General features: G+C 45.0%; 3 protein-coding genes across 3 annotated transcripts; 2 read left to right on the forward strand and 1 right to left on the reverse strand.

Moving 5' to 3' along the window:
* Positions 1–2: 2 nt before the first annotated feature.
* LOC127774138 (calcium-binding protein PBP1-like) lies at positions 3–728 on the reverse strand. Its single transcript, XM_052300424.1, has one exon. It carries the CDS (start codon positions 402–404, stop codon positions 69–71), a length of 336 nt encoding a protein of 111 aa, XP_052156384.1. The 5' UTR covers positions 405–728; the 3' UTR covers positions 3–68.
* A 2,166-nt stretch (positions 729–2,894) lies between these two features.
* On the forward strand, positions 2,895–14,808 carry LOC127754529 (uncharacterized). Its single transcript, XM_052280131.1, has 18 exons — positions 2,895–3,042; positions 3,208–4,026; positions 4,140–5,435; positions 5,537–5,644; positions 5,760–5,947; positions 7,775–7,985; positions 8,076–8,313; positions 8,412–8,562; positions 8,643–8,940; positions 10,335–10,424; positions 10,524–10,563; positions 10,944–12,232; positions 12,357–12,455; positions 12,533–12,690; positions 13,189–13,399; positions 13,520–13,757; positions 13,857–14,007; positions 14,094–14,808. The coding sequence occupies exons 3-18, from the start codon at positions 4,163–4,165 to the stop codon at positions 14,391–14,393; spliced, it is 5,043 nt and encodes a 1,680-aa protein (XP_052136091.1). The 5' UTR covers positions 2,895–3,042; positions 3,208–4,026; positions 4,140–4,162; the 3' UTR covers positions 14,394–14,808.
* Positions 14,809–17,499: 2,691 nt separating this feature from the next.
* LOC127760235 (receptor-like serine/threonine-protein kinase SD1-8) lies at positions 17,500–22,023 on the forward strand. The gene is made up of 6 exons (XM_052284458.1): positions 17,500–19,044; positions 20,177–20,505; positions 20,634–20,844; positions 20,946–21,183; positions 21,260–21,410; positions 21,506–22,023. The coding sequence occupies exons 1-6, from the start codon at positions 17,736–17,738 to the stop codon at positions 21,800–21,802; spliced, it is 2,535 nt and encodes an 844-aa protein (XP_052140418.1). The 5' UTR covers positions 17,500–17,735; the 3' UTR covers positions 21,803–22,023.
* The last annotated feature ends 2,646 nt before the right edge of the window (positions 22,024–24,669 follow it).

Consider the following 24,669-nt stretch of genomic DNA (forward strand, 5'->3'; position numbering starts at 1 on the left):
AATCCTCGAAACGATCACTGTATTATAATGTTGCATTCCACTAGCTAACAAGCATCGATCAGATTATGTCAACACTGAAACGCCCTATGCGACTCATCCTGCATCAGCTCGGGGCTGAGTCTGACCATGAGAACGCAGAACTCCATCTGGTCCAGCGCGCCGTCCCCGTCGAGGTCCCCTTCCCTCATCATCTCCGACAGCTCGTCGTCCCGGAGCTCGCCGAGCCCCAGCATCGCCGCGTTCCTCTTCAGGCTCCGGAAGGTGATCTTGCCGGCGCCGGGGTCCATGAGCAGCTCGAACCCCTTGCAGAGCTCCTCGATCAGCCCCTCCACGCCCAGCTTCCTCGCCATCGACGGCAGGAAGTCCTCGAACTGCACGCCGGTGCCCTTGTCGGCGGCATCCATGGCGATGCCGTACGACGGACTAGATTGAGCAACGGAGATCACAGAAACCGGCAGCTCACCGGGTGCTTGGATGGAACAGTGGTCGCTGGAGAACGGAGAGAACTATGGATGATTAAATAGGGGTGGCGATGGGAGAAGAGGAGGGAGTCCATGTCTATGTCCATGAGCTATGAGGTTCTTGGAAGCAGTCTCGCCATGTATGCCAGCCAAGGTACAGGCAATTGCAGGCGCCTATCTTTTAGGCGGTTGCTGCATCCGGCAGTTCTTGCCTGGTTTCTGCGAAGGAACAGAAGGATTGCAGATTGAATGCATGCTTCAAGGCTTTCTCCAATACCGGTTGCTTGAACAAGTCAGGTTCCCCAGGCTTATTTATTTTCGCAGCATTTACTTTGGAGGTCATAAGGATTAAGAAATGGATTAGAGCGGCGACCGGAATTCAGCTCGTGTATGAACGGAAGCTTACGTCAACGTTGCTGATGAATATATCTTATGATAGTAAACTAGTAAAGTGAAGTGGTCGATCAGCTGGAGACAGTCGGCCGGCGTCGTTTTCCCATCTTTTTTTAATGGCTCTTTGATCTCTAATCGTGGCCGGTGATACGTGTAGGACCAACATGTCAGTCCTCCTGTTGCTTATGTTTATTCTCTCGTCCTCTCGTCTTCCGGTGGTTGACTCTTGCATCGGCTTCCTTACGGCGACTATGATATGGTTAGTACACTTATCACCTTGTAATGGCGTTTTCCTTTTCATCGCGTGCGAGAACGCAGAATGATCACGGAATGGTGATGAACTGATGATGTTCTTTCGTGGAGATTATAAAGCATTAAAAAGCTGAGTACAGATTATGATTTCAGTCTTCCAGGATATAACGGCGTATTGAATCTTACCCCTGTATTCAGACATGGTCTCAGGCTCTCTCAGCTTCAGTCGCGCCCAGGAAATTTCCTAGGGGCGAAGGCAGCCTTGCCCAATCGGTTTACGGGCTTTAATGACGGCCGGCTCGTTGCTTGACGTATTCCCGCAACTGATTACTAGTGAATTTATTTTTTCTTGCAGGATAAGGTAAGACAGACAGATATTTTTTCTTAACCGAGACAGATAGATATACCTGACGAGGAAAACACTCTCTCTTTGGGAGCACGAGATCTATAGCGTGTAGACATGTTCTACAGCCTTCTATCCAGTACGAGGTAATTTATCCAAGGGCAATCACTGAAGTTACTGGTGCTTTCCGGTTGCCTCTTCAGTATATCCTCAATTACTGACTTAAGTGCTTACGCCTCAACGAAGCTAAATAGTAAATACTAGGCTGGAGAAGGCATCAAACGCATCACAAAAATGTGTTGTAAAGTCTGTATCCTTATAAGTAGTTAAGCTGTCCCATGGCTGGATCCAAAGAGAGGAAATTTCGTGCCTATCATTGTGTAATGGACTCTATTGTTTCTTGAGAGATGGACTGAACTTATCGACAGCCCAAAACCGCCAAAACGTTGGGCCACAGAAGCATTGCAGCTGACTGCTGCCAATTTTGGGCCAGATATTGTTAGCCCAGTAGATTTTGACGGGCCCGGAACTGGTTCCTCATCAATCATCATAAGTACAAGGAATAGTCTATTTTACCTTCCTCATCTCTTGCCCTTAGTTGAGTCGCATCACTCAACCACAAAACTGGATATATTGCATCCCTCAATTTCAAAAACTGGTATAAATAGAGTTCCTTGGTGGTTTTAATAGCAGTTCCATCCTACGTGGCACTTATGTGGTGGGTTGATTTGGTCTTCATCCATGTGACATCAATGTGGGGCTTACATGGCACTAAAGTGAAAACAAAACCTAAATGGGACCTACATGCCAGTGAGTAAAACAATAAAAATAAATATCTGGCCCACTTACCCTTTCTCTCTCAGGTGGATGGCGGCGACCGGTCGTGGATAGAGGAGGCGGCGGCGGGACGGAGCACGAGCCCCCCTACCCTGGGTCCCGCCAACCACCGCCGCCGCCGCCGTGGGTCCCGAGTACTCGAGCAACACATTCGCCGGTGGTCCCGAAGTACTCGAGCAGCGCGTGAATGAAGCTGGATGCCGAGAAGTGGGATGAGCGAGCCGGCTTGTCCAACCGAAGAAGGTTGCCATCGATGAGGGTGAAGAGGAGGAAGGACGCACCTCCCGCGCGCGCGTATGGCCGGCGAGCTTCTCCCCCGTGCGCCGTCGCCCTAGCTCTATTGATGAAAGGTGAGAGGTGAGGAAGAGATGAAAGAGAGTGGGGTGGGGGGAGAGGTGAGGGAGAATATGTGATGAGGTGGAGGTTGTTGACAAGTGGGTCCTATCTGATGACTCAGCAAGTCAACTGCCACGTCAAACAAAACAGCCTCCAAAACCACCGAAGAATCGATTTGCAATGGTTTTAGGAGCTAGGGGACGATACATTAATTAAGGGATGTGATTCCACTATGGCCATGAATTGAGGGAGTCATAATAGACTTATTCTAGGCACAACCGGCGGCCGATGGGAAAGCTGTGCACGAAGGCCCACCAAACGCCGCCCCTGCTAAGACAACCATGGCTCCTCTCCTCGTCTCGTCGTCGTCGCCTCGTCGGCGGCGGCGCCGGAGGATGGGATGGGGAGGAGGAAGCGCAGGTGAGGTGATTTCCACGCTTAGAACCTAGTGATGTCCTATTAGCCTCGTTTCATCCAGGCGCCCCTTTCGGTTTCTATCGTCTTGTCCGCGAGGTCAATGCCTACAAGCCTTCTCGAATGCTTTGTTTTGGTGAATTGTTCTAAGCGTATCCCATATCCCTGCAGATCGAAACTGGCGCACTGTCCTTGAAACAAAAGTCTCGGTCAGCGATGGAAATGGATTGGATTAATGGAAGGAGAAGACAGACAGCTTGAACAGCAAAATGGAGTTGGTGGAAAAGGGAAGCTGGGATTAATTCATCTCCCATTATTATTTTCTTATATTGCATCTAGCTGCTCTTCTCAAAATTTTGTTTCGACGTTGCAGTCTTGTAGGTAACAAATTGTGGATTTGTAGTCAACCTATGTTTGTGCACCGCCAAGCGACGAAGTCGAGTTGAAGATTAGTCAGTCCCCAGTCAACAACTCAATGCTACATTCTCCGCTGGAAACGTGGAAGAACTGTTTTTTTCTCATTTTTTTCAATGTTAAACGTCTGGTGTGATTATCTGCGAGTCACATCATAGCACTGGTTACTGTCATGCTTGAAAGTGGCCTGTTGATGCCAGCATGGAGAAGGCAAGTAGGAAGAAAATTATTTATGGGTTGATGGTGCCACTATGGTGATGAGAATGATCCAAACAACTAGCAACATGGTCGAAAATTCATCTGTTGGGCCAGAAGAAGTACTTCCATATTGACCTAGTCAAACATCATTTATTCAAAAAAAATCACCTTACTGGTGTTCAATTTCATGTCATAGACTAGTTTCCTTGGCGCGTGTTGACTCCAAGCCTGCAACATAGACTTCATACTAAAACACCATATGAAGTTCAAGCGGACAACTCTCAGTGTAAGATTGTCCAGAGAAGTTTTGGTTTTTGGAACTGCCACGGAAGAAATTTCCATGCTTTATTTCCAATCTGTCCATCGATGAATCTGGAGGTATGGGAATATACCTGTATTATTTGCTCATTCCTACATTTCAATCCCTGCTTTAGTATTGTTTTTCTGTACCGAATTGTCTTTGAAATACCACTTTTTTGGTTCAAAACTAGCTTCTTGGGCCTTGAAGGCAGCCATGATGAGGACAAAGAGCTCCTGCAGGAAAGTTATAACTTTGCTGATGATAGCTTTGTGGCTAGCAGGATGTTTAGGAAGAGACAGCATCTCTGTAAATGAATCACTTTCAGATGGGCGAACCATAGTATCTATGAAAAATGTATTTGTACTTGGCTTCTTTAGCCCTGGAGCTTCAAACCATCGATATATTGGTATATGGCATAACAGCCTAGGAAATAAAACAATCATATGGGTTGGTAATAGGAATGAACCACTATCAGATACTTCAGGAGTACTTATGTTTGATAGTAATGGAAACCTGGTAATTGTGCATGGAGGAAGATCACTCATAGTGGCTTATGGACAAGGAGCCAAAGACATGAAAGCTACAATACTGGATTCTGGTAATCTTGTCCTGAGCAGCACGGCCAACTCATCAGGGTATATATGGCAAAGTTTTGACTCACCTACTGATACATGGCTTCCAGAAATGAAGATCGGACTCAAGACAACAAACCAAACACTCATTTCATGGCGGAGCAATGATTACCCAGCAATGGGGGATTACAAACTTGGAATGGATCCTGCTGGGCTGTCACAATTCATTATATGGTGGAGAGATAATACATTTTGGACCAGCGGACACTGGAACGGTGACATGTTTTCTCTCATCCCAGAATTAAAATTCTTTACAACTGTCCCTATTTCCTTCAAGTGTAGTAGTAATTCTACCAATGACATCTCTTGCACATACTCTGCCAACCCATCTGATATGCTGACAAGGATTGTTTTGAATTCAACTGGATCATTAAGCATCATGCAGTTTGATTCTCTTGCGCAATCGTGGATTTTGTTATGGAGACAACCAAGTACTTGTGAAATTCCTAACCTATGTGGAGCTTTTGGTGTATGCAACAACAACGCAGTGCCTAAGTGTAACTGTACAGGAGGATTTGTGCCACAGAACATAATAGCGTATTCCAATGGATATACCAGGGAAGGCTGCATTAGGCAAACCAAACTGCAATGTAGCAGTGACAAGTTCCTTGAGATTCCTAATGTACGAATTCCTGATAATAGAAAGAAGATGCCTGCAGTTGTAGGTCCTAGTGACTGCAAACTGGCGTGTTTAAGAAACTGCTCCTGTACAGCTTATGCTTATTCACAATTGGAGGGCTGCAGCTTGTGGTATGGTGATCTTATGAACTTGCAGGATGGTTATGATATTGATGGTGCAGGAACCCTATGCCTTCGTCTGGCAGCATCAGAAGTAGAATCTGGAGGAAACTCAGGTAAGTATTATACTTGTAGAAAGACTGCAAGAATTTAGCATATATTATGAATAGACTTAGTTATCTGCAAGTAGAATTGTTTATGATATCAAATTCTGTAGGCTCGGGTCACAAAATGCTCTGGATGGCGGGTGTGATTCCATTTGTTGCACTTCTTTCCTTTTGCTCCCTTTCCTGTCTTCTTTGGAGAAGACGACGTCAAAACAAAGGTGCCAATATTTAAGTCATCATAACTGCAAACTGATGAAAAATTGCATGCATTAACTATGCACAATAGGTTTAAGTGTATAACATGACGAGGATTATTTTGTTATTATGAACCAGGTAAAGAAGATTTACATGCTCACTGCTCCTTGACGACTCTGGATATGGACAGCGCAGTCAAACTTTGGGAGAGTGAAGAAGCAGGTTCTCAGTTTGTGCTGTTTTCCTTCTCCCAAATAGCAAAATCCACCAACAACTTTTCTGCTCCAAACAAGCTTGGAGAGGGAGGGTTTGGTCCTGTGTACAAGGTAGCCTTTTATTCAAATTCATACTATCTGACTTGTTACTTTGTTAGCTAGCATGCTAGAGGTGCTTATGATCCAGCAGCGAAGGCCCCTAGCAGTTAACCACACCATTCGATAAAATAAATGCTGTACTTTATAGGGAGAGAATTTGGGAGAGCTACAGGAAAGGAATATATAATGATGATTCCAACCATGAAGCGTGAGATGTTTTTTGTTTCAGGGGAGACAGATGTGAGTGGACGAACTAACCTCGTTTTGGAATATTTCTTTGTTATGTTCACAAAATGCAAAAATGGATTACCAATCCCTGCTTGACAAGTCGCATCAAGTAAATCCTATCGCAGCATCTAAACAATGATAATTTAGATGTGGTGACTTAGGAGTGTTTTTCTCTTAAACTCAAGCATAAAAGGCATTTTTCAGTACACACTGAGACAATATAACAGATTTCTGTATAAGCCTATGGAATGGTCTGTCTGTTTAACATCTCAAGTTTGCAAACACAACAGTATTTGTTCAAGGAAATTGTCAAAGATGGTAGCTTGAGAGCTTGCTATAATTGATTTCGCGACAAAAGCCCATTGCCACTGTTAAAGGGTATAGGGGAATTTAGGTAGGCAGGCACTACTAACGCGGTAGAGAGTAATTGAATTTAGGTAGATCAAATTGAGTTGGTCTGGGATAAAAACAGGTAAGAGTGAGGGACTGGACAGAAGGGAGTTGTTTTTTTGTTGGGTGAGGGATCAGTGTTAGCACGGTGTAATCATACTAAACTTAGCGAAGTTGACTACTGGTAGTGATTGACCAAGTTCAGAGCCTCATGTCTCCCATCTCATTGATTAACTGAAATACCAAAACAATTCTACCTAACCGCTGTGAAGTGCTTATTGGTCCACTTAGCCCTCTCAGGCCTCATCTGGATGGGACTCAATCCCTGCCCACCCACAAATGTAAGCTGGATAGAGGTATGCGCTTTCAAGCAAGTATATTGAAGGAGTAGCTGTTTCAGAGTTTAAAAGAGGCACCATGTCGACACGGTCGTTCCTTTCTTTCGGGGGTGCTAGCCTCGGCTAGTATCCCTCTCGACTGTTTAATGTCGATCATGTAAAAGTTGTAACACCCTCTTTCTTAGTAAATTTTGGGTGGCCAACTCTTCGGCTGTCCCAGCAAAAAAGATGCAGGTATGCGCCAGATTGAGGTCTATCCAAACGACGTCTTAAGTTCATAATCAGGTATTTTACCACTGCAGAACCATCTAAATAACCCCTAGGGTGGTATGGAGATACTTTTGCCACTGTAACCTTCCCCTACTCATCATTGGGATATAGAGATTGGCATGATTGTTAATTAAAATATTTTTAGTTGCTGAGTTATCGTTTAGATGTATCATTTCTTATGTCCCCATGTCAAAACCGCACCATGTCACTGGCTGCATAGAATTCAGATTTCAGAGCGTTGTTTAGATGGGTTTAGGGGGCCACATCACACTGCCTTGTTTTATACTTTGGGGTTTGACTAACAAATGTTTTTCAGGGGTTAATTCAGGGGTTAAGTAGACTTTTCCCTAACAGAACTAGAGTTTGTTTACAAGATTATTTGGAATAAATTTGGACAGTTGAACATGTCAACCCTCTATATAATATTTCCATACTCATTTGTGCTTCATGTCAGCAACAATTATGCTGTTTTTTTACAAATAGATCTTGGATCTATGAGCACCAACCCACCAAGGTGTGCAAGGTCTAGGTCATTTAGTTGTTTTGCCTTGAAATGTTTCAAGATATACCTCTGCAGGTCTCTAAGATTTAATCCTTTCAAACCATTATCCAGGGCAACTTACCTGACGGGCAGGATATTGCTGTCAAGAGGCTTGCAACAAATTCGGGACAAGGGTTAATTGAGTTTAAGAATGAGGTCCTGCTTATAGCCAAACTTCAACACGTGAATTTGGTTAGGCTAATAGGCTGCTGCATCCAGGGGGAAGAAAAGATACTTATCTACGAGTACATGCCAAATAAAAGCTTGGATTTCTTCCTCTTTGGTGTGTGCCCTTTACCTTTCTTAATGTATGTGATTTATGCCTCACCCCATAGCTTTCTTTAAATAACTGGTTTGTCATCTCTTCCTAAAGAAAAATCAAGGAGGACAGCATTGGATTGGGCAAAGAGAATACATATAATTGAAGGGATTGCTCATGGTCTTCTTTATCTTCACAAGCATTCTAGACTGAGAATTATTCATAGGGACTTGAAAGCGAGCAACATTCTGTTAGACATTGATATGAACCCTAAGATCTCTGATTTTGGCATGGCGAGAATATTTGGCTCTAAAGAAACTCAAGCTAATACAAACAGAGTTGTTGGGACATAGTAAGTTCTGCCTGCTTCAGATTTGCATTCGGCATATACACTGAACATTAGGTGCATTGACAAATGGATATTGAATTTACTGTACTATATTTTTTCAGTGGTTACATGGCTCCTGAGTATGCTATGCAAGGCATTTTCTCGGTTAAGTCTGATGTGTTTAGCTTTGGAGTTTTACTTCTGGAGATCGTCAGCGGGACGAGAAATGCAGGATCCAACCGACGTGGGCGCTCTCTTAACCTCCTTGGTCATGTCAGTACAATGTCTGGTAGTCTCAGTATTTCTGGTAAAATCTGTCACAAATTACAGCTAACTGATACTGAATTTTTCAGGCTTGGGAGTTATGGAGAGAAGACAGATGGTTTGATCTTGTTGATCCAACCACACGTGATTCATGTCCTGAGCATAGGGTACTGAGATGTGTTCATGTTGGCCTGATGTGCGTCCAAGAGAACGCTGCTGATCGCCCCACTATGAACGATGTCATCTCAATGCTTACTAGCGAAAGCATCACCTTGCCTGATCCTAAGCAGCCTGCTTTCCTCTCCATTGTGCTTCCAACCGAAATGGATGCCCATGATGAATCAGTTTCTCAAAATGCAATAACAATTACTGATCTTGAGGGTAGATAATAATATCATGTCCACTTGTCCAGCATCTGCTGTTCTTAAAGCTTGATCAAATCCATTTGGCATAATGCATTTATGTTCTAACAGCTGGACATGCTTATTGATTGACAAAGAAAAATCTGAAAATAGATGAGTTTCACTGTGGGTGCCGTATGACATAGTTACGTGAATTTCTTTAGATTTTCCTCGCCTGTTAAGTTCTTTTTCTGCTCTATATATCTCATAAATGATATGAAGGGGGTTGTTTGGATTGATACTATTTTAAACCATATCAATTTTTTTAAAGTTGTCAAATATATGCATCTATTTAGTTTTTTTTTACCAAACTCTCTTAAATATACATAAGAAATCCTGTCAAAGCTTGGTAATATTACCAAATTGTTAAAATTTTAGTTAAGTTTATTTTCGCTAAAAGCTTGGTAATATTACCAAATTATCAAAATTTTAGTTAAGTTTATTTTCACTACAAACTGAACCGACCCAAATATACTAGGGAGGATACAATAGTGTAATTTAACTGGTCAGATGTCCCGGTTGCTTCTTCCGGACTATCCTCGCTGATTACGTCAGCAAAAGCCATGCTACGTCGTTTGTGGACCAGAGATATTTGTTAGCCCAGTAGGCTTGTGATGGCCCAGATTTGAAAATAGGCTCACGATGGGAAAGAGTTGCCCCAAGGCCCACCAAATGCTGCCCCTCACTGGGACGGGGCTTTTAACTATTTGCCACACGAGTGGTGCTTAACGATTTGCCACTAGACCCATATGCAATGGACACATGAGGGCCCACATGTCATTGACAGGGTGTGGCAAATCGTTAATTGCCATGCCATATGAGTTGCAAATAGTTAAATTTCCCCACTGGGGCCGCGGCTCCGCCATGCCTCGTCGTCGTCGTTGGCGGCGGCGGCGGCGGGGCGGAGACGAGGAGGAGGAAGAGGAAGCGCAGGTGAGGTGGTGTCTTCACGCTTAGTACCTAGTGATGTCCTGTTGGGTGCCATTTCGTTTCACCCCAGCACCGATTTCGGTTTCGTATCGTCTTGTTCCAAAGGCCAATGCCTGCAAGTTTTGTGATTCCTATGTTTCTGTTAATTGTTCCAATCTGGCGCAACATCCTTGTAATCGCAAGCGAGATTACCACACATGGTGAGATAAGGGACTGGATTGATGGAAGAGAAGACAGATCGTACAACCGGATGGAGTTGGGGAAGAGGGAAGCTGGAGTTAGTTCTCCGATTGTTCTCTTACATTGCATATAACTCTTATCAAAATGTTTATTTCTTCTTTATAGACTTCCATAATCCATGGTCATCTCGTTTTTTTGAAATATTTGTTTGGTTTGCGCGATCGCATCTTGCGGAGTGGAGGTTACGTTACGTTGCTTGTATGTCGCCAGGGAGCAGAAGTGTGGGATGGAGAATAGAGATTAGTCAGGTCGGAGCTGATGGAATCATGGAAGGGCCGATGATTATTCAGGGTACAGCAGGTAAGGGACTCAAGAGAGACGAGAATTTTGTGGTATTAAAGTGTACCGTGGAATTGGTATGGACTCAATTTTTGGTCCATAATATAACGATGACTGTAGTTCATCTGGTCTTGGAGCACAATAGTCAAAGTCAAAAGTGGTATGCTCCTTTTGTCCTTCAGTTGTGGACCATGTTTCTGTTGCAATAATTTGGGAAAGAAGATATACTATTATACCACCATGGAAGTTTGGCAGGAGCACATGTGAAGATTTAATTTGGATATTGCTTGTTTTCTTTCTATAACAAGAGTAAGGTATCGTGTTTCCCATGTTCTCTCTTGTAGATTCATTCCTCACAAGCAATCTTGTTTGGAGAGTTGATCTTCCAAGGAACTAAGGTATGAAACTTATGCTTGAGTATGCCTCCTACTAGTTCAATCTACTCCCTCCTTGCATTGAACTGGCCTTTTTAAGTTTTAACCCACAGCTACTTGCTTTGATCTAGATTGTTACGATTGAGCCGCTACCTATATGAGATAGGCGGATGGCCATGTTTGGGACAAGAAGCTACTCTGTGTTTGGGGACATACTTGATGCCTTTCTGATTCTACTTGTATTGTCAACATGCTGTTTGTCAAGCACAATAACAACGGACAGCTTGTTACCAAATAAACAAATTTCAGATGGGCAGACCATTGTGTCTGCAAATGAGACATTCACTCTCGGCTTCTTTAGCCCTGGAACTTCTACATATCGGTATGTTGGTATATGGTACAGCTATGTTCCAAATAGGACAGTTGTATGGGTTGCTAATAGAAACAATCCGGTTCTAGATACTTCTGGAATCCTTATGTTTGACACAAGTGGAAATCTGGTAATTTTAGATGGCAGAGGCAGCTCGTTCACAGTAGCTTATGGATCAGGAGCAAAAGATACCGAAGCAACTATACTGGATTCTGGCAACCTTGTCTTGAGGAGAGTCAGTAACCGGTCGAGGCTGAGATGGCAGAGCTTTGACTACCCAACTGATACATGGCTCCAAGGAATGAATCTTGGATTTGTTGGTGCACAAAACCAGTTGCTCACTTCATGGAGGAGCTCAGATGACCCAGCAATAGGAGACTATTCTTTTGGAATGGATCCAAATGAGAAGGGTGATTTTTTTATCTGGGAGAGGGGCAATGTCTATTGGAAGAGTGGACTATGGAATGGCCAATCGTATAATTTTACCGAGTCAGAAAGCATGAGTTTCCTATATGTTTCCAATGACGCCAGGACTACGCTCAGTTACTCTTCCATACCAGCTAGTGGAATGGTAAGGTATGTATTAGATCACTCAGGGCAACTCAAACTCCTTGAACGAATGGACTTTGTTTTACACCAGTGGCTTGTGCTTGGGAGCTGGCCAGAGGGAAGCTGCAAAGCATATAGTCCATGTGGAGCTTTTGGCATCTGTGCCGGAAATCAAGACTGGCAAAACCGTTGCAAATGCCCAAAAGGATTTAATCCAGGAGATGGGGTTGGATGGTCTAGTGGAGATACCAGGAGAGGATGTATTAGACAAACTAATATGCATTGTGTGGGTGATAAATTCTTTCAAATGTCTGACATGGGATTGCCAGGAAATGCAACAACAATATCTTCTATTACAGGACAAAAGCAGTGTGAATCAACCTGCTTGACGAACTGTTCCTGTACTGCTTATGCTGTATTGCAGGATAAGTGCAGCTTGTGGTATGGAAATATTATGAACTTGAGGGAGGGGGAGAGTGGTGATGCGGTAGGAACTTTCTATCTTCGTCTGGCTGCCTCAGAGTTGGAATCAAGAGGTAACAAATGTACCTGACAGTAACATTCTTTCAGCACTGTACAGATGAGATGCATACTCTGCTTGAAGGAGAAGTCCAGGTAAACTGTTAAGGCAATTGATGTGCTCTATTTTCTCTTGGTCAGGTACCCCAGTGGTCTTGATCGCAGCTACAGTTTCTTCTGTTGCATTTCTTATTTTTGCCTCCCTTATTTTTCTTTGGATGTGGAGGCAGAAAAGCAAAGGTAACCATGAAAAAGCCATGTTGGATCCTTCATACCAAAATTATCTGTTTATAAGAAAATGTTATTCTATGAATCAGCAAAGGGGGTGGACACTGACAGTGCAATAAAGCTTTGGGAGAGTGAGGAGACAGGTTCTCACTTTACCTCATTTTGCTTCTCTGAAATAGCAGATGCAACATGTAAATTTTCGCTTGAAAATAAACTTGGAGAGGGGGGATTTGGTCCTGTCTACAAGGTACGTCATTCTGATTAGCATGCTACGTAGCTAAATTAGATTAATAAGTCCTGAAATATGCTCATATCAAAGCAGTTAAATTAGCTACTCCATGGTTGTAAAAAATTCTAAGCAGCTGATTGACATAACAATGGCAGTGTAAATAAAATATTGCATTCAAGTGACCAAATACTCTAAAATAATTTGGGCTCAATGGTTACTGTTAGCTTACCTATATAGTGTAGCAAAGTCCATTTATTCTAACATTATTCACAAAATTTTCAAACTCCATTTATATGTGCACTTTCATCAATACTGGCTGGAGAAAAAAAAAGAAGAAAGTATGCTTCTTATGAATCTGCGGAATCAATTCTTGGCTATCCCAAACATGCTGGGGCCTGGGGGAAATGTGAGTTGTGGGAACAAAGGCAGGCCTTGGGGCCAGTGATTTTTGGCTTTGAGATTCTATGGTGAATTTTTAGGCATATCACAATGTCACAATCTCTGATCATGCTCCAGGGCAACTTACCTGAAGGGCAGGAGATTGCTGTTAAGAGACTTGCAGCACATTCAGGACAAGGTCTACTTGAGTTTAAGAATGAGATCATGCTGATAGCCAAACTTCAGCACAGAAACTTAGTTAGGCTCTTGGGATGCTGCATCCAAGGAGAAGAAAAGATACTTATATATGAGTACATGCCGAACAAAAGTTTGGATTTTTTCCTCTTTGGTCAGTTCAATATTCCTTTCCAGATTTCGTCCTTCATAGCCTCTTCTTTCTTGTCCCAAAAACATCAACTCTTTTTCCTCAGTTGCTATCTTTTGACTTAAGTATTTCTTTGTTTCTAAGAACAATCAAGAAGGGAAATGTTAGACTGGGCAACACGAATAACTATAATTGAGGGTATTGCTCAAGGTCTCCTTTATCTTCACAAGCATTCGAGGTTCAGGATTATTCATAGGGACCTGAAAGCAAGCAATATTCTGTTGGACATCGATATGAATCCTAAGATATCTGATTTTGGTATGGCAAGAATATTTGGTTCCAAAGAAACAGAAGCAAACACCAACCGGGTTGTTGGAACATAGTAAGCGTGCTTAGTGAGCCTTCTTCTCTCCGTATTTAATCTATGAAAATCATTCTAGGTTCAGATATAGATGTTCATTAATTTAATTGAATATTTTAGTGGATACATGGCTCCGGAGTATGCTATGGAAGGCATTTTCTCGGTTAAGTCTGATGTGTTTAGCTTTGGAGTCTTGCTTTTAGAGATTGTAAGTGGAATTCGAAACGCTGGATTTCACCAACGTGGGAACTCCCTTAACCTCCTTTGTTATGTAAGTAGTAGATATTCACAGTCAAAATTGTGTTGTTTTTGGTAAGTGAATTGTTCTGCCGAAAAATGAACTCCTGAATTTTGCAGGCATGGGAACTATGGAAAGAAGGAAGGTGGTCCGAGCTCGCTGATCCATCCATATATAACGCATGTCCAGAGCATAAGGTATTGAGATGCATTCATGTCGGCCTGATGTGCGTACAGGAGAGTCCCATCAATCGACCTACCATGACCGAGATAATTTCAGCGCTTGATAATGAAAGCACCACCCTGCCTGAACCGAAGCAGCCTGCCTTCGTCTCCGCTGGGATTTGGACTGAAGCTGGTGTTCACGGAGGAACACACTCCATAAACGGAATGACAATTTCCGACACGCAAGGTAGATAGTATCATGTCAATTAATTGATGCCTCTTAATTGAACCTTCCTGATGTGAAACTCTAAAGAACTTAGCAACCGGGTATGTTTTGCAAGGGTGGTCAGAGGTGTATCTATACGGTATCTACATAGAGCTTAGAGGGGTAGGGCCGTAGGGGTGGGTACAATTTTTCCGAAAACCGCACACCGAACCGAAACAACGGTTTTCTCGGTGTTTGGAGTGACGTTCGGTTTTCCTTTTTACATACTTGGGTGATCGGTGTGTGGCTCGGCTTTTGTTAAGTTGAAATCGATAATACCGTATAAACCGAGGTACTATATTGTAACCTTATGTTGGCTCAGCAATTCAGGCCCAAGTCAGTTCAAGACCCATACCAACTCAAGAGAGACAAGCAGATGCGATCCTGCCTGGCCGCATGCGCGTGTGCCAATTAAGCCATTAGTCTCTCACCGCTCGTCTGATTGTCTCCTTGTATATCTAAGGCTAAATTGACTCCTACTCATATGCACCACTTAATTATTCGGTAAAAACGAATAACCGATAAACCGAACCAAATGTGATCGGCTCTATCGGTTCAGTTCTATTTTGCCCTGATCTTAGTTCAGTGGTCATTTTCCAAAAACCGATCTATAGATAAATCGGTTCAACCGGGGAAACCGAATGCCCACTCTAAAGGGATGCACAGCTCGATCTTATTTCGCCTCATTACCCTGTATAAATGTGCTTTTTTTTAATATGTAAGGAGCGCATATTTGTATTAAGAAAAATAAAGGTTATTTACAAACTGAAGCAAACTCAAAAATGAAGGGGACATGGTACTGGAAATCTGAGCACTTAAGACTATTCTCGCTAAACCAGATAAGGACAACCCAAAGCGAAAACTATAGGCTTAACATCGGCAACGCCTCATGCGCCAACCGCCAAAGAGCAACTTCGGCCACCATTGCATGCGCCACCTCTGCCCATGTTCTTTGTTGTGAATTGAAGACCGATTGTTCCTCTCCTTCCAGATGGTCCAGGCAACAAGTGTCGCGATGGTGTCAAAACCCCGCTTGCTGGCTCGTGCAACCTTCAAACGAGAGTTACAAAACCAGAGATTAAAGGACTCTTCGCTCACGGGCAGGCATTGTGGCAACCCAATCTTGGAGAGAACAACCCCACCATAGTTGGCGAGATTCCGGGCAAGCGACCAGAATGTGATCGATGCTTTCGTCGTGTTGATCACAGAGCACACAACGATAAGGATGCGGCAACCCTCGAGATCGCAGACGGTCTGCCGTCCAACATCTCTTCATCGTGACCAGCCAAATGAAATAACGACACTTCGGAGGGGCTAGAGTCTTCCAAACAGGTTTGCAATTCTCCCCACAAACGGCATGCAGTATGCTGATTTGGAGGAGTAGGCTCCTGAAGCTTCCCATCTCCAAATAAATGCATCCGACCGATCAAGCAACTGCACCGACGAGCTCAACAAGCTCCATAATTGAAGGTATTCTAGGATTGCTTGCATACCCAAAGCTCCGGAGCATTCCCTAATCCATTGCTGATTGTGCAGAGCTTCAGCCACCATTCTACGGCGACGGATCCTCACCAGGACTGCCGCAAAGACAGCCGGGGCGATGCAACGGATGGATGAGGCCTCCAGCCAGTTGTCCACCCAAAAGAGAATAGATTCACCATTGCCCAGTGTGCTGATCGTGGAGGCTGCCGTGAAACTTCACTCTTTCTCAAAAACTGGTAAATGAAGGCCATGCCACGGTCTTTCCGGTGCAGTACGTTCTAGCCAAATCCACTGTGATCTCAAGGCAATGCCCATGCGCTCCAAACTAGGTACTCCTAGGCCACCATATTGTTTTAGAGCACAGACACTTCCCCAGGCTACTCGGCATTTGCTGGTTGCCACCATGCGTACTGGCTTTGCCGGCCCAAAGAAATCCCCTTCTAATCTTGTCGATTCCTTTAATTACCCACTTCGGAGCATCAAGGGTAATTAGCAGGTAGATGGGAATGGCGCTTAGTACGGCGTTTACCATGGTGATGCGACTGACCGATGACATCTGACCAGATTGCCAGAGCGGCAGACGACACACGACCTTGTCAACGAAGGGCTGAAGGTCCTCTTTCTTTAGCCTGATTCTACAATCTGGTGATATATGTATGGCATGGTCGTTTTGTATGCCCCTCAGTTCAGATACATAATATTTAATATGTCACATCTAATTTTAGGTATTATATTTTAGGACAAATGGAGTAGTAAATGCATTTTAAGATGACGGTGACATCCGTTTAATCTGACCGTGTGCAGTCAACTCGAAGCCGAGGTGGACTAAGTCAGCAGCTTGCGACGCCCCTCCATTTCCTTTGTTCACAATGTATTCGCGCCAGATATAGACAAACTCTGCCTAATCCTGTCCTGGACGCAAGGAGCAAGCCGTCTGAGCCTTCAGCGAGAAACGAGCTGGCCATCACTCCTCACCCTATTTTTGTGCTAAGTACTCCTAATTAAAGTTCGGTCTGCCAATTGAGTATTGACAACAGTGCAACAGAAAGTTCGAATCGGCCGATGATGCAAGCAAACGATACACGGAGAGTGCCAGCCTCGAGCCCTCGACTCGGGTCTCACATGCGCTCGCGGCGGCAGCCACCGGCGGCCGGTTTGGTAGATAGCTTGAATCCCATAGAATAGTTCGACCAGGACGGCTCGATCTGCCTACGACCATCGTCACCAACTCGCCTACCAGAACCAGCTGTTCCGTTGACCGGACCACCAACGCTGATCTATTACTATTGTTCTGTTCGATGTTTCAATTTTTTTTCTAATCACAAGTTTGATTGAATTTATAGAAAATATAATATATTTCTAACCTAAAATAAATATATTATAAAAATATATTCACATATTAAATTTAATGAAATAAATTTGGTATCGTATTACTAACTTTTTTAATAAGGTTGATCAATAAACAATATTTTTTAAAAAAGTTAAAGCAACTTATAATATAAACCAGAAAAGTGCAATTTCCTTATCCTACTACTACGAACATGCATACGCAGCGGCGGACGGCAGCCGAAACGTGGGGAATCTAATGCGATTAACATATGTGTTCCGTGCGCCGAGAAGCCCCAGGGTGCGACTGTGCTAGCCACTTCATCTTCCACGCTGATCTGAAGCTAACGGATTAGTGAAAAGCTAGTGCCGCGCACGCAGCCTCGCGGTGCCGGCGCGGCAGGGTTAGCTAAGCTTAATCGTTTCTCGCACCCACGCAGACGCAGGGAGGCGCACCATGTACTGAGACGAGTCGCCGTTTACTCGTTTTGGCGCTCAATTCCAGTGAGAGGCCGGCCGGGAGCATGTCGACACGTGCGCCGCGCTCTCTCCTCCCGCTGCTCTTCGTCGCCGCCGCCGTTGCCTTCTTCTCACGCGCCGCTACCGCCGCCGACGTCATCGGCCAGGCCGGGTTCATCACCGGCAACCAGACGCTCGTCTCGTCCGGTGGCGTCTTTGAGCTCGGTTTCTTCGTCCCGAATGGCGCCACCGATGGTAGGAGGTATCTCGGCATTTGGTACGCCAGCATCCCCGGCCAGACCGTCGTGTGGGTCGCCAACCGGCAGGACCCTGTCGTCAACGTCCCCGCCGTCGCCAGGCTGTCCGCCGACGGCCGCCTTGTCATCGTCGACGCGAAGAACACCACCGTGTGGTCGTCCCCGGCGCCGGCGAGGAACGTAACCGCCGCCGGCGCCACCGCTCGGCTCCAGGACGACGGCAACCTCGTCGTGAGCTCCGGGTCTCCCGGAAGCGTGGCGTGGCAGAGCTTCGACTACCCGACGGACACCCTGCTCCCGGGGATGAAGCTCGGGGTGGACGTCAAGAACGGCATCACCAGGAACATGACGTCGTGGACGAGCTCGTCCGACCCCTCGCCGGGGTCGTACACGTTCAAGCTTGTTCCCGGCGGCCTGCCGGAGTTCTTCCTCTTCCGCGGCCCGACGATGATCTACGGGAGCGGGCCGTGGAACGGCGCGGAGCTCACCGGCGTGCCGGACCTCAAGTCCCAGGACTTCGCCTTCACGGTGGTTTCGAGCCCCGACGAGACGTACTACAGCTACTCCATCCTCAACCCGTCGCTGCTCTCCCGGTTCGTGGCCGACGCGACGGCGGGGCAGGTGCAGCGCTTCGTGTGGATCAACGGCGCGTGGAGCAGCTTCTGGTACTACCCGACCGACCCGTGCGACGGCTACGCCAAGTGCGGGGCGTTCGGCTACTGCGACACCAGCACGCCCACGCTGTGCAGCTGCCTGCCGGGGTTCCAGCCGCGGTCGCCGCAGCAGTGGGGCCTCCGGGACGCGTCGGGCGGGTGCGTCTTGACGGCCAACCTCACCTGCGGCGCCGGCGACGGGTTCTGGACGGTGAACAGGATGAAGCTGCCGGCGGCGACGAACGCGACGGTGTACGCCGGCATGACGCTGGACCAGTGCAGGCAGGTGTGCCTGGGCAATTGCAGCTGCAGGGCGTACGCCGCGGCGAATGTGAGCGGCGGGGTCAGCCGCGGGTGCGTCATCTGGGCCGTCGATCTGCTGGACATGAGGCAGTACCCCGGTGTCGTGCAGGATGTCTACATCCGGCTCGCGCAGTCTGAGGTAGACGCCTTGAACGCCGCAGGTGAGAAAATTATTACACATGATTACATCACTGTGGAATTCTTATTTCTACTTTCTTCTCGAAGGGAACATCTTGCCGTGTTTAAGTTCGTGACATCAATTTTTTTAAAATGTACGGACACATATTTAAAGTATTATTAAACGTAGACTAATAACAAAACAAATTACAAATTTCACATGTAAACTACGAGACGAATTTATTAAACATAATTATTCATCATTAGCAAATATTTACTGTAGCATCACATTGTTAAATCATGGCGTAATTAGGCTCAAAAGGTTCGTCTTGTATTTTACATGTAGACTATGTAATTATTTTTTTCGACCACATTTAATGCTACATGCATATATTCAAATATTTGATGTGACGGAATTTTTGGAAGTTCGAAAGTAACTGAACACTGCCCTTATCTAGCGACCAATTTAGCATTCATCTTCGCCTAGTCGAGTTAGAGCTTTGAAAAAATGTTCATGTTAGCCTGAAGTGTCGACCCAATTCTGGTTTCTGGCCTAGCTAGCTGAATAATAGCTTGTCCTCACTCACAGTTTTTGTTCTGTTTTCCCTCCCAAATATAATCATTTTACGTGCACTAGCCCATTCACTTGTCTAAGAAAAACCATTATTAGTTGACATTTTCCTGGTCAAGAAATGGTTGCGCATGTACAGTAGGCCAATTTTCACCACTTGCAAGCTAGCTTAAGCCAGGGCTCTCCAACCCACTGACACGGACTAGTCGCTGTGGCCCTTTCCTGATCCCGTGATCCACTCCTCAAACAAGCAAATTAGCACGGGTCAATTAGCCGTCAACTGTCATTAGTTTTGTGATACTACACCAACTATTAGTAATATTAGTATCTCCCATACCACGTAACGCATTCTCTGGATTAGGTGAGGTGCAGTCAAAACAACAAACGTCCAACACCACCCAACTTGATAGTGACTCTCAACAACGAAAAGATGTTCTCTGGATATGCTAATTTATGAGCAAGCACTTGACACTCCACAGCAGTACAGCTGTACAGATACAAAGTTTTGAAAATCACACCTGGCATGTAAACACGACATACACAAAGTCTAAGCCCGTCAGAAACACGGGTTTTGCCGGTTCTCACTTCTCACTGCTTGGTTTCAGCTAACAGCGAGCATCCGAGCAACAGCGCGGTGATCGCCGTCGTCATCGCGACCATTTCCGGTGTTCTCCTGCTTGGAGCAGTTGGCGGCTGGTGGTTTTGGAGGAACAGGTTGAGGAGGAGGAGGAACGAGACGGCGGCGGCGGCGGCCGGCGGTGGAGATGACGTGCTCCCATTCAGGGTCAGGAACCAGCAGCTGGATGTGAAGAGGGAGTGTGACGAAAAAGATCTCGACCTTCCGTTGCTTGATCTGAAGGCGATCGTTGCCGCCACGGACGACTTCGCCGCGAGCAACAAGATCGGGGAAGGTGGATTCGGACCGGTTTACATGGTAAGATAAAGAATCAGACAGCACGCAAATATCACCCTTTTTTCAGACAAACGAAAGACAGTCAAATTGCCAAATAACCTTTGCCGACGAATGTGATTGGTGATTCACTGCTTCTGTGCCTACAACAGGGAAAGCTGGAGGATGGGCAAGAAGTAGCTGTGAAGAGGTTATCTAGAAGATCAGTACAAGGGGTTGTGGAGTTCAAGAATGAGGTGAAGTTGATTGCCAAGCTTCAGCACAGGAACCTTGTCAGGCTATTGGGCTGCTGCATCGATGACGATGAGAGGATGCTTGTTTACGAGTACATGCACAACCAGAGCCTAGACACTTTCATATTTGGTCAGTTCATATATACTTGCAGAAACACCTGTTTGCATAACTAATTTGCTAAAAATGCATATGGTGTTTACCTTCTCAAACTCCTTATATACATTGAACAGATGAAGGAAAACGTAAGCTGCTAAGATGGAGCAAACGGTTTGAGATCATTGTCGGGGTTGCACGGGGTCTGCTCTACCTCCACGAAGATTCAAGGTTTAGAATCATCCACAGGGATTTGAAGGCAAGCAACGTGTTGCTAGACAGAAACATGGTGCCCAAGATCTCAGACTTTGGGATTGCAAGGATGTTTGGAGGTGATCAGACCACTGCATACACCAGAAAGGTCATCGGAACATAGTGAGTTTTCTTAATCCCAGTCTGTATAAGTATGTTGTTGTGATAATTGGACTTGACATATGAGCTGGTTTTACAGTGGCTACATGTCCCCGGAGTATGCAATGGATGGCGTGTTCTCTATGAAATCCGATGTCTATAGCTTTGGTGTCCTAGTGCTAGAGATCGTTAGTGGCAGGCGGAACCGAGGATTCTACGAAGCCGAGCTCGATCTCAACCTCCTCAGATACGTGAGTAACGTTAGCTATTAATTCCTGCAAATAGTTTTTTTTTCCCAATCTTAGCTTGTCACAATATGTTTATAGCCATTTCGATCATTTTTCAGTCATGGTTGCTGTGGAAAGAAGGCAGGAGCGTTGATTTACTGGACCAGCTGTTGGGCGGCAGCTTCGACTACAGCGAGGTGTTGAGATGCATCCAGGTTGCTCTCCTGTGTGTTGAAGTGCAACCTAGAAACAGACCGTTGATGTCTTCGGTCGTTATGATGCTAGCCAGTGAGAATGCTACATTGCCGGAACCAAATGAGCCTGGAGTAAACATTGGGAGGCACGCGTCAGACACGGAGTCATCCGAAACCCTTACTGTCAACGGTGTGACGATAACCGAAATAGAGTGTAGGTAGTGATCTGAAACAGAGAATATTTTAATAGTCTGTACAGCATTTCTTTTTAGAAAATGGATTTAAATATCTCAAGGACGTACACAGCCACTAGTCTGTACAGCATAGGCATCAGCACCAAAACTCCAAAAGGGCCTCTCCTCTTGTACAGTACATATTACACATGTCCTTGTGGTCAAAACCTGTAAAGATTACAATATTAGTAAATTGCCACGTCATTTTTTTAGAGCAACCATGTGTTGCCTGGTACGGTGTGTGACAGTGTGAGGGTGTCACGACCTGCAAACTTGAAAAACCTCTCTGCTTTTGACACAGAGGTTACATACTTACATTTACTTGTGTGACGTTGCTGGCCGTCGCCTCAACCCGTAGCCATTTTGCGCCGCGCGCCGTGGCCCGTGGCAGTAGCTTCGGTATCCTTTGTAGCCGATGCGGCGATGCCATTTGCTAAAGTCGACGAGCCGAAAGCAGCTAAAGTCAGCTTTTCTCTTTGTTACCGGCAGGGGTTGTTGAACAGGAGAATCACCAACTTTGGTACCGTGTAGTCAACCCCTTTCCTGCGCGTTAGAGCAGTTACAATTGAAGAATATAAACCAGTTATAAACACATATAATTACGTGGAGGAGATAAGAAATGAGAGAAAATATATGCTATAAATTTTTAGCCAACGGCACCACGGACTCCAAGGCACATTTTGTATGTATGAGAGGTGAGACCGGATATTAATGGTGTAGTATATATTTATAGGCAATTGTGTATGAATTGACTAATAGTTCGGCTATAAATGATTTGGGGCTTATAGTTGGTTATACTATTAAACTTACATCTTCTCCTTTGGCACGGCGCGCCTGACGGCAAGAACAGGAGTACATCTGAAGTCAGCGCACGGTGAAATCGCTAATTAGCAGTTGGTCGTGCGCCCTCCTCGCCCCTCACCCCTATGCGGAGAGGGGGGCAGGGCGCGGAGGAGGCGACACATGGCTCCTCCTCCTCCCCCCTCCGCTCCCGGAGCTCCTCCACAAAGGGCCCCAGCAGCCGAATCCGCTGCATGAACCCTAGCAAGAACAAGGAAGACGACGGTGATGCGTTACCGGCGAGAAGGCAGCGAAGAGCGCGGACGTCGGATGGGAAGTGGTCGCTGTCGCCGTCGCCTCTTGCGTCGCTAGCCGCACGCCGTCGCGTCTGGATTGGAGCCGGAGGGTCTGAGGCGGGGAATTGATCCGAGCCAGGAACAGGGGGAGGGAGGCCAAACTGGGCCCGTTTCCAATCCGGACCGGCCGAAACGAACGATGCTTCCAGGCCATACCAGATTTTGAAACGGACCACTTTGTTCTGGCCAGAACAGAGGCCGTTCCGGGCCTTACTAAACGAGGCTCTAGTCGGAAAGAGCCATGTTAAACCAAGTCTGATTTACTTCCCTCGACTGAAAAAAAGTAAAGATATGTTTGAATTACTACCAAAATAAACATTTTAAAAATTAGACTACCATACCAAAATTAGACACTAGTAGGCTTGGTCAATGTGTCTCGTTGGTTGAAACTGTTGTCAAGCCGCTGAGGAAGTTTTTTTTAATAGTTTAGGTTGTTTAGAGTCTCTATATTCAATTTATTTTCACGATTAGAAGGCAGACGTATATGTATACACATCATTACACACGCAACACCACACTCACATCTTGTATATGCGTCCCCTAATTAACACGTCTTAAGAGATAAAATCCAACGATACATCCCCAATCTCAAAATTTTGTTGTAAACCCATCTGCATATACGTCTCTACATCCAATTTTGTGGTGAGGAATTGAGGACGAAGAATCAGACGGGTTACAATACATCTGAGAGGGGCAAAATGGACCTTTTCCGCCTTAGTTTGGTGCAGCCTACATGGATGCACGGCAGCAAGCCCGATTAAACAGAACCACGGGCACCTAGGCCTCCAAACTCCAAAGTAAAATGGCCCACGGTCCGCCTGAGAATAGGACTCGACTGCTGACGATTTTTTTCTCCACTTGCTTCTGACAGATCATGTGATGTCTTACCAATCTCGTCAAATTGGTTGTTTTCTATACGCAAATTATTGGTTGATGCTAGTTAATCACTCATTAGTAAGCTCGTACGCGTTGGAACGTTCAACCACGCCTACGTTATCCCAAACGAACACATAATTCCAAAAATTGTTTTCAGTATGACGCGCTAACTGTGATGGTCGTCGGCCACTTTACCCGGTCAATGAAGTTCAACATCTGGCTCTGGATGTTGCACAACTCGGTGTCATCGTATATGGCTGTGTTCGGGACCGCTCTCGTTTTCCGCACGCACACTTTTTAAACTGTTAAACGAGACGTTTTTTATAAAAAGTTTTTATATGAAGTTACTTTAAAAAATCATATTGATCTATTTTTGAAAAAAAATAGCTAATACTTATTTATTCACGCGCTAATGAACCGCTCCGTTTTCCGTGCGTGAGACATCATTTCCCAACCTGAACTACTGAACACAGCCTATGTAGTGCTACCTTCCTCCCATAAAATTTAAATTTCTACATTTGAACCTTTCTCCCATAAAAAATATATTTTTACTTAATACGGAACACAGAAAATTGATTACATCAAAATATGTTTTCTTTAATTTCCCTTCCTTCCATCCCATCTCTAGCCCATTGTCTCAACCTTTCTTTTAATCAAGTTTATATATAAAATATGTGCATGCACTGTGTTCATTAAATAAGATTATTGTGGTCATTTATCTATTCTTCTAATCTGTCCATAATTTCCTATAAATTTAATTTTTATAGGACGGAAGTATCAAACAGGAGTAGAAGTTAAATTTTACAGTACTTAAAAAACATATATAGGTATCAAAACTGTTACA

Source organism: Oryza glaberrima, chromosome 1 (assembly GCF_000147395.1).
Source record: "Oryza glaberrima chromosome 1, OglaRS2, whole genome shotgun sequence".
Taxonomy (NCBI): Eukaryota; Viridiplantae; Streptophyta; class Magnoliopsida; order Poales; family Poaceae; genus Oryza; species Oryza glaberrima.